This window comes from Notothenia rossii (assembly GCF_949606895.1).
Source record: "Notothenia rossii genome assembly, chromosome: 2".
NCBI lineage: Eukaryota > Metazoa > Chordata > Actinopteri > Perciformes > Nototheniidae > Notothenia > Notothenia rossii.
In genome coordinates this window covers 84454910-84465527 of record NC_136904.1, presented here as the reverse complement: position 1 = coordinate 84465527, position 10618 = coordinate 84454910, and the positions used below count along the sequence as shown (strand labels likewise).

Below are 10618 nucleotides of genomic sequence, written 5' to 3'. Positions count from 1 at the left end.
TTTATTGCATTTAGTTAGAGCATCCCTCCTCATGCTCGACTGGTTGTGTCCATCAGCTCAAGGGAGCCTGACTTTCCGTACAAAATCCCAGCTAATACACATGAAGCTGCTACAGCTGTTGGTCTAACCTTTGAGTGTCTCCTAAGGAGCACAGTGATATTTGCACTTAATACAATTATGCCTACCAGGAGAATATGCCGCTGACATTTGCCATTTGTCAAGTTGAGGTGGCAGTGAGGCTTTATGAGTCATTAGCGTTCAGGGTACAGTTGAGAGTTTCTTAGCCTGGGGTCGCCTATTATACTGTACATGGGAGCAGTGTTTGTAAAGATCATAACTGCCACGTTAAATAAAATGATTTCTTTCACCCTTATACATGCATTGTGGTAATTCTGTGTTTTCTGTATTCAACACAACATGAAGTAAAAGATTACTTAAATCGAACACAGTGCCAATTCACAGTGGCAGTTAGTGTCAAAGCACACCTCGAGCTGGATATTGGTAATTTTGTAGCAGCTTTTTGCTCATGTTTCTGTAGCAATTTGTTGACAATACTCTTTCTGTGCCATTCTAGTTTGCTTCCAAAGTAAAAACACAAATTAACCCTGTATTTATTAAATAAGTAAATACCCCCCAAAAAGGGCCTTTTTGCCTTTTCTCTTGTTGTCATCCTCTGGTACACTGTCATTTTGAAAATAATGTACAGTATGTATAAAATGCTACAGAACTTATTACTCCATCTTTTTCCCAAACGTGCACCACTGTTGCTCAATAGGCCATACCTTAATAATAGAATAAGTATCTGGTAGTTGAAAAATACTTTTATTGTAAACTGTTACCTAATTACTTTCTAAGTATTTTACCTGTATCTACACTATATCTATGTATCAGTGTATGTATGGTATTGGTACACAATCAATGTTTATTGGAATGAATTAAGCGGTACATAGCAGGTCTTAATCTGAAGTGTTGTTAAGAGAAAAGCTGTGGGTCAATGAGGAGCTTAGTGTCCGGTGCACTTACTGTTAAACTTTAGCCCATGCAGAGTGATAGATGCTGCAGGAGTCATGCCCTTCCCTGATACAGTCAAAAAGAGGTCATGTTGTGTAGTTATAGCTCCTCCTGTTTTTGTAGGACAAGAGAAAAGGACATAATAAAAATTCTGCATAGTATTCATTATAAAGAATGGATTTCAGTGCACATTATATGGAATTTACCTATTTTTGAATACATTATTTGGGGCCATTATGAACACAAAATGAATACCGAGACAGTTTTTAAACTATATTTCAGAAACAAACACATTTTGAGTTATTCTACTAACTTCCATTCAAAGCTATTAATACATACATGTTGTTTTCCTCCAATAAAACACTGGTTGTTATGATGAATTAGCCACAGACAACACATACGTTTATGTGTATGTTTGCTTGTTGATTTTGGGAGCTTGTTGCTGATGTGTTTCCAAATGTGATTCTGGGTATGTAGGTTATGCCTTAAGTGCATCTTTATTCTAAAAGTATTTTTGAAGTCATCATTGATAACAATGAGATGCAGTGGGAATACATCAGAGATATTACAATGAGCATAAACGAAGAACAGTCGTATTCAGTGCCTATAAAAAGTATTCTTTGTGCCAATCCCCCAAGACTTTTTCATGTTTTTTTCCCCAAAGAAAAGAAAGAAGAACCAAGAAGTCTCTGTTAAAGTTCCTGAAAACTTTTGGAGTATTTCTAGAACATTTGTTTGTCTGGGAAACTAAATATTCAGAAACCAACATGAGGAGGGATGATGAGGAAAAATGTTTTCCTGTGTACGGTGATTGCTGTTTTATTTGCCGATGCAAAAATCAATTTTATGTAGATTTTATGGACGATAAAGTATTCTGAATCTGAATACCCTTAGGTCATTGATCAAGCATTAAAAACTCCTTAATGTAAATTAGAATCACACAAGTTATACTTTACACATACGCTAATAATTACTTCAAAAGCTATTCATTATTTAAATCATATTGGAAACAGTGTTTGTTTCAGACCAGTTGTGACAACTTCTGCAGTTATCTTTTATTTTATATAAATATGTTGCATATGAGTTGAACAGATTTGTGTTAATTTATTAGTAAATATTCTGTGGTTAGATACTTTAAAAAACGAAAATGTGTTTGAGCTTTTTAGTTAACAATCTTAACGTTATTTTTCATAATGCATGCTTGTCATTGATTTTTCTAATGATGTGGGTTTTTTTCTGATAAACACGCTTTAAGTGTAATACTAAATATCTCTCTTCAGTTTTCAGTACATTGTATTGCTGTTATGTATATTGTCTGAGCTGATGCTGGGATTTGCTTCCATCACATCCTTAAACCCACCTAAATGTGTCTTTAGTATTCACAGCATTTGCTCCCATTGTTTTAGCCACTTGTTTTATTCAAAAAGCAGCAGAGACACAAACAAATGGAAAATAAACAGTGTTCTTTAATTGCATGCCGACTCAGATAATTAAGAATATATTGACTTAATTCTTATGTTATTGCTTTCTGTGGGAGAGCGGAGAAGGATAGAATTTAACTAAACACAAACAAATAATGAATACCACGATAGAACAAATTGGGTAACAGACTTACTCCTCAGGGGACTTTTAATAAAATGATTGAGTTGTGCACAAATATGATCGATAATGTGCTTATGTATATCTATATGTTTCTCCTCTTTGTTTGGTCATTGAGTGGTCAGGAAAAGGCAGGATAAAGCTGGGGATACTTCTCTTCAGCAGTACGGCCACTATTACGTTTTTCTTTATCTTTGCAAGGCGTGCCAGACATCTTACAAACCAGCTTCCCAACCAAATGTAATGACCTATTTGAATGATCAACATGTATTACACACAGGTGATCTCCAGTGATTTCTAACAACAGGCCCCACCAGTGAAGATTATTTAAGAGCACCATAAAGGGAGTTCATACTTTTTTGTTACTCTTTGAACCAAATGTGGATCTGTTTTGGGGGATTTCTTATTCATCTGACATTAAAGAGTTTTCCTACTTAATAATTCTTCAGTGATGCAAAGTTATAAAAACAAAAAAAATCCCAGAGGTGGAGCTCGTTTCTTTGTCAATTCTAAGTACATAAACAAATATGGAAACTATTCAGAGCTAATCATATGCAACTGTCTGCTCAGTGTACTACAGATATCCTCATTATAAACCCTTTGGAAGATTAAACTTGCGAACAAATGGAGGCACAGGGAAGATTGTGTGTTTCTGTTGCAGTCAGAGGGACAGAAATGGAGGCAGTCTGAACTCCGGGATGCTTCTCACCCAGAGACCCGTACAACAAAAGCCTGCGTCTGCGCTCCAGTGAGTCTGGATCCCTTTGGCCTCCATTACAACCTACCACTGTCTTATATACAGTATCTACTAAGTTAGCAAACTTACACAACATTCGGTTAATCCTACAATTGTGGTATTGTGTGTGTTTGTGTCAACAGAGACAGACTCCCTGCGGAGCCACATCAGTAATAATGAATTGTGTGCAGAGTCAGACTGGAGAGGCCGGTTTCTGGCAGTGCTGAGGACTATACTGTGACTTCATCCTCAATGATCTCAACAAACCATTTGATGGTACATTCACCAACTTGTTTGTTTTTAAAAGAGTGTATACGTTTTAATGATCTAGAAAAAGTGGGGTGTTAAGGTGTACTTTGATCATTTAAATTAGGTAACCAATTAAAACAGATGTTTCCGAAAAAATATTGGGACCAGACACTAAGGTGTTCCTGGCAAGTCCTGTCCCCTGTGTGAAATTAATTGCTGTGAAGTTGTCATGCCAAATATCAAAATCTTTATTTTGAAATCAGATCTACACTGTCTTAAAAAATCCGAACTGTGCCAAGAAAAGCAGAAAGTAATCAGTAACATCATACAACCCATGAAAGACACTGGTTTTCACTTTGATACTGTTTGATGTCGTTTGATTTTGTTTGTTTGCTTTTTAGCACACGTACCCACGTGTGAGCAGTGTGATGGTGCGGGCATGCATGCGCATACACGGCACACGAGTTAGAATTTCTGGAATCTGACAAAATGGAGTGTGACTGCAGAGCAGGGAAAGGTTATGTTTGGAAAAACAAACTATATGACAACAGCGTTCTCTTTTGATATTGTGATTGGCAATCTTCAAATGCAGCCAAACAAAGAGGAATAAAAAGAGAAAAACAAAGGAAAGGCAAAATTGAAGTTGTCAGTTTGTACCTGAGTTGTCCCAAACTATCCCATTCTGCAGCCAGTGGGGGTTTCTGTCAGTCGGCAGTAGACTTTACATTTCTCTGACTCTGTCAAGCTCATTCCATTTCCCTGTCTGGGCTTTTAATACATCTCTTGGTCTGGGGCTTGAAAGGACTAGGTTGGACATGGAGAAAGGAAGGGGCAGATGACAAATACATATATTAAAATCATTCACAATTTCCAGAATAATTTGTGTGGGCAGGTGCGGTCTGAGTGAAATTAAAGGCAGTCTTTGATCTCAGTAGAATAAGAGACTACGTATGGATGCTTATTGAGCTGAGGAGGAAGCACGTTGTTCTTTTGTGTGAATGCACAATGTTCCAGCGCACAATGATAGAGACGGAGAGCCATTCTTCTTCAGCTTGACCTGAATGTAGCATTTGATGCCGGTTTCTATTTGTTTGTTTGCTAGAAACACTTTAATGGTTAAATACAAAAATCACCAGAAATACAGAGCAAGATGTTCTGGCATTTGTTCAGAGTTGGAAAAAATTCTTAGGTAACAGATTTTGTTTCAAGTCCATGGAGTTTTCCTTGATCTTTCCTTTACAATGCTGCTTTTTCTGTCATTGTTAGTACATTGCTTTGGAGTTCCTAATTTAAATGGCAGTGTGAATGCTTTGCTTCCTCATAATGTCATATCCATTTTCTGCTCCCTTGCTCGCAAACACCATGTTCATGCACAATTTGACATAATGGCAGAGTTTAAAACATGAAATTATAAGGTAATGTCTCACCGAGGGCTATAATCACATTAAAGAATGCTTTCCCAGTGATCTGTAAGATTGCTCGCTGCAGTGAATTTGATAGTTGGAGCATAGCACCCCCTGCAGGTGGGCATTATTCCTTGCTAATACAGTAATACCCTCAATGTTCGGACTGAAGTGCAGGCTCTTACCCTTTCACTGCAATTACAGGCCTTTCTACTTTGATTGGTGGGTAATTGAATTGGTTTGAGCCCGTATGATTTCCTTCCGAATTTGCCACTCATATTCCTATCTTGGCTGCAGATCAGACAAAGCCTTTCTCCCAGTAATTAAAGACGCCAAAGCCAGGTGTAGAACTGGGTAACTAGGGAAGCATAGTCAGATGAATGGGACTGATTAGGTGTTTAGTGAAAATGAGATTTTCTGGCTCAAAGACAAAGTGCAGCCTCTCACTTGGTGCTCGGTGATCGGTGGGGTGGCAATTGACTGCTGTTGATGAGGTACCTGAAAAATGACTTTCTGCATTCATCACATCTACAAAGGAGCCACAGTGTCAGAGTCTAAATATGAGCGATACAATTCAAGCATGAAACAGGCTTTTAAATTGAACTTATAGGGAAATATAGAAGATGTTTGTTCTAATTAGGCAGAAAACAGCATGTCCCAGATCAGATGTGGATATTATGAAGCACAGAGAAAAAGAGTAAAATTACATATGTTAAATGTTTGAAGGATGGTGAGACTTTATTTGAATATGAGTTTAAGCTGAGGCAGTTTCATCTCACCTTAATGCTTTAATGGGAATAACATACTATCCTACACGGCAGTTTAACCAATACTTATTTGAACATGTGTTCTTCAAGTTTGGGAAAAAAGTGCCAATTGTATGTATTTATTTAAAATGGGAAGTTTAAAGATATTTTTGGGGGTTTTGCTTTTGTTTAATAATAAATAGACAGGACTCACAGGAGGGGGGTAGAGAGACGAAACAACATGCAGAAAAGTAAGCGCACTTTCACTTTAAATCTGTTATTAACCAACACATAGAAGTGGGCATTTTTTTTGGCATATTCAATATCAAGTGTATGAGGTCAAACAACTTTTTATTGGTGCTGAGTGAACAACAGCTGTGGCCAGGTCAAGGTCAGAATACTTTAAGCGATGGACGTTCGCCAATTGACTGAGTGGAACATTAGAGTTTTTTCTCCCTTCATTGAGACTGAAATGGATTTTAATCAACACATTATGCCAGTTGTTAATTGCTTTTGCCGCCTGCTGCTAAAATAATTTGCTACTTTTTTATTGTAGTAGTAGCCATCTGTTTCGAAACACAGGGACAGAATCAGGCCTAAACCCGGGGTGGATGTTGACATAAGATACAGGCGGCTAATTTGCACTGCCACCACCTTTATTATGAGGTTGAGAATGTGTGGGAAAGGAGGGAAAGACTCACAACAAGGATCTAAAATGGAGAGTAGAACAGTTATCTTTAGAAAAACACATAAAAAAGGGCCTCCATGCATCTCACTTCATTATTTAGTCATACACTAAAACGATAAATGACTAGTCACTTCTGCTCAACTGCACCAGCCAGATAAACTGTGCTGCTTTTGAAATAGATGTCATCTTGGCCTTGAAGAACAAAGGCTTCCTTATGAGGCTCACCTTCTTTTAACCCCTGTCCGTGTCCCTTAATTGCTCTTAGCTGCAGACAGAAAGTGTCAATAGTGTCTCGAATGGACAATAGCCACGAGGGGCTCAGTGAGAGAAAGCTTTCACCCTGCTTCACCTCATATTTACTCTAATCAGTCTCACTGTTAAGGCACACATCAATGCTTGTACGGATGAGCAGAAGAAACACCTCTGCCCTTCTCTTTCGTCTGGACGCAGGTTTTCAACAGTTTTATGATTTGCAGGTAACTTGTATTAGAGTGAAGGGGAGGGCTTATGATTTTGCACCCCTTTTTTGTGTTTCTATTATATGCAGCCATAGAAAAAAAATGTGTGTGGAGTTTGCTTTCAAGTCTTTCTTCACCGCAATGCTTTTGATACCGAAACATGCATTGACATAAGAATCAAAGTCAGTAGAGACGAATAGTAGCTGCAGCGGGGATGGTAAGATAATTAAGCAGAGTATTGTTTTTGCTTGAAGGAAAGTTATTGCAAATGGTCAGCTGAAAGTTAACCATATCATGAGAAATCAACCACTTAATTCAAAAACAGCAAGCACTTTCACATTCAAAGGCAATCACACCTCATTTCCAATTAATAATCAGATAACATGGTCACAATGTCTCTGTGTGAACTCTCAGAGGGATAGATTCAGACTTTCTGGGGGAGGGTGACAAGTGTGCACTCAATTATGACTACTTTTCAAAACTTCTTCCTTCAGAACTAGTTTCTAATTAGCTGTGTGGAAATCCATTAGCAACTGTGCTGGGGATGTACATTATGTGAAGCGTGTGTGTCTTTGCGTAAGAGTTTCTGCTCAGTGGCTCATGCAAACAGCTTTTGTGTGCGTATGAGTGTGTTGCTCTTGTACTGCACTATAGGCAAAGAAAGTACTTTATATGTCTATGTGATTTGGAGGCGACATCTCAACAGGAGGGGACCAAGCCATCAAAGCCATCATGTACTTTAATTACAGGTAATCTCGACTCACAGACACTCTTCTACTCCCTTCGCTCTTAAGAACTTCCTCCTCAATTACCAAAGTGCCTCAATTAGGCCCTAAATAAGCAGTGGACACGCACACGGGGGAGATGGGCAAATTACAATAGGGAGGGTAAAAACAACAGGTCCTGTAGGAGCCGGTGTGATGCAAAGGCTATTAAAAGACAAAAAAGTGTTCTACCACGCAGGGTGAAAATGAAAAAAAATAGAAGAAGCCTTTTGATGAGCTATAGTTCTGAGCTAAGTGGAGCTTAAGGGGCGATAGTTGAGGAAGAAAAGAAGGAGAAAAGAGAAATTAAAGACAGTTGATTGGCAAGAGGGCTGATGTCACACTGTTTCCCTACAGGACCATATGTCGGGGGGGCCACTCAGTCATCGAGGGACCGGAATGTGTGAGTAAGTCATGATTTCTATAGAGCAAGTTGGCATCCCACAGGCTGCCGATTCTCTACACTCTCTCTGCTTTCCCTCACATTCATTATCCAGCCAAACCCCATACACACTCCATCAACTGTGAAACTTAGCGGGCTTTTGAAATGGACAAATGAAGACCCCGTCTCTTTTAATGGGCTAATTCTGTGTCTAACAAGGGCCCTTGTTAAGGAAAAATGCTTTAGGTGCAGACACCAGTCGAGTGCCTTGGTCAATTAGCTCAGATCCAACCCCGGATGATTGTGTGATAAATTAACAAGAAAGAAATACATCATCAAGGAACACAGGGGATAAATGAGAGGCTAATACACACAGCTCTGTTTATGTTAGTTTGTTTGTGTGCGTGGTGGTGAGTACTCACAGCGCTTGTCCACTGGATCAACTACATTTCATTCTGACCCGGGCGCCTGGTTGCAAACTGAGCTCATCTAGGTTTGCAGGAGGCTGCTCAGCGGATGACAGGACTGACATCAGGTCATCGCTGTGAAGGAGAGAAATTGCTGGGCGCGGGGCGAGCGATGACTTAACAGCAGGAAAAGGTTGTACAATATATGGTAATCAAAGGGGGAAAGTCTCAGATTTGATCCAATTCTACTTTGGTCACTTGGTTGTATTTCTAGCAAAGAATGAAGTTGGGACAATATAAAAAAAGATGCTTAACAGCTCTCAGGGCAGCTCAGCATGTATCCAGGAGAGGGCAGTGTTATCCAGGGAAGGGATGAGGACTGTGTTTGATCTGAGCAGATGTGTGCGAGGAGAATCATTAAACAGCATATGTCCACTCAATTACCCCCTTCGTTAGTCTAATCCCAGGTTTTTTTTAAACTCATAAAGGGGTAATTAAATTCCCCATAAATTGAATCAGTGTGGAACAAGTCATAGTGAAGTCACGTGATTTCTAAAGGACTTACTGGTGACCAAAGGACCAGTTTTTAATACAGCGCGGGACACACAGAATGCTGTATGATCTATAAACTGCATGTAGGGACGTAAACATTTAGCACAAGATTTATGTTTTGTACTAGAGCCGAACTTTTACCGGGAAAACAGTTTTAACCATATAGTTCAATATTTTGGATGAAAACTGTGTTTGTGTTCAGCATCAGTTGGGATTGAACTCAATTTTTTGTATAATGAAGTGTGGATTGTGAAGTGTCTGCTCAAAGTTTGATATGTAAAGGAAATCAAATCCGACCACTATTTCGCTCATAAATGCCTGTATAGGCTTTTATTAGAATATTTGTATAATAGATTTATAATAATTTACAAAATATTTCATGTTTTGACCTTCACAAATACATAGAAGATAGATTTGACTTTTAATTACATTCACAGTCGTAAATCTAGAAGTTGCTTTAATGTGTTTGGTCTACGAACAAGTATAAAGTGACTGTAAGAAAATTGATATTTATAAGAGTAATACTGAAGACCAGAAGAGACATTATCAGAAACATGGAGTAAAACAGAAAGACAGAGAGAAAGCATTGACATGATAGGACAACACACATTATTGTAGCTGCACCAACGTGATTACCGGATTTACCGAAGAGTTTACATGAAACAGCAGAACAGTAGAAAACGTTTAGAGCAGCAGCTTGGTTTGTTTCATGAATGCAACATGTCCTTTCGTGTCTCAGGCCGCCATAACACCATGTGTGCCTGCGTAGAAAACCTCAGCATTCTTAATGAGTGGAAATCACAGAGGAAAAGTAATACCTAACATGGAGGTACAAAATCCTCCCTGCATGTCAAAAAGGCTCCTCAGCGGCCGTATCTGCACGCACAGCCGACCATACTTTTTGGAGAGCTCTGATAAAAACACACTCGAAAAAGTGTTGTTTTGAGGGGAGAGCAAGAGGAAATGAAACGACTTGAGTCAGCCAGCAAGCTTCCCGTCTCATCTGAAGAAAGCCGCAGGATAGGCTGCACCTCTTCCTTAAATGTCGATGAGGTCGTCGCTGCTCTCGTCGCTCTCCACAGTCAGCTGACGGGTCCACCACTTCTTCACCTCCGACCCTGAAGAAGCCTCATCGTTGACAGGATTCATCTTGCACACTATGGACTTGACACTCGTGCGACCTGACACACAACAAACACAAATAACAGAGATTACACAGTCGGAAATTGTCCTGTCATGTCAACTTAAGTATTCTTTTTTCCCCTCTCAGAATCAGAATTCTTTATTTATCCTGGGAGAAATAAGTTGTGTAACAGTTGCTCCACTTTGGAATATAAGATACATAAGAACATTATTAAAACACGATAACAAATATATATATACATCAAAAGTTAAAGTGAGAATGGGAAATAAAAATAAAAGAATATATCAAAGAAGTTCAAGTAAATACTAGAGGGCCCTTGCCATATATTAGAGTTTGTTTTTAAGTGACCTGTTTAAAAATCCCCTCTCTGTGGGAGGCATGTGGTGCAGTGGGTTGTGCGTTGGTGTTCGGATCAGGGGTCAAAAAAGGTTCAAACCCCACTGCAGTCAGCATGTCGTTGTGTCCCTGGGCAAGACACT

The 10618-nt window shown here is 39.0% G+C and overlaps 1 protein-coding gene across 1 annotated transcript in view; it reads right to left on the bottom strand.

Moving 5' to 3' along the window:
* Positions 1-9297: 9297 nt before the first annotated feature.
* nalcn (sodium leak channel, non-selective) overlaps positions 9298-10618 on the bottom strand; it is a 65422-nt gene continuing 64101 nt past the window's right edge. Inside the window, exon 46 of the mRNA XM_079666162.1 lies at positions 9298-10176. Within this exon, the coding sequence (XP_079522288.1) occupies positions 10034-10176 (143 nt within the window). The 3' untranslated portion in view covers positions 9298-10033. The remainder of the gene's footprint in view (positions 10177-10618) is intronic.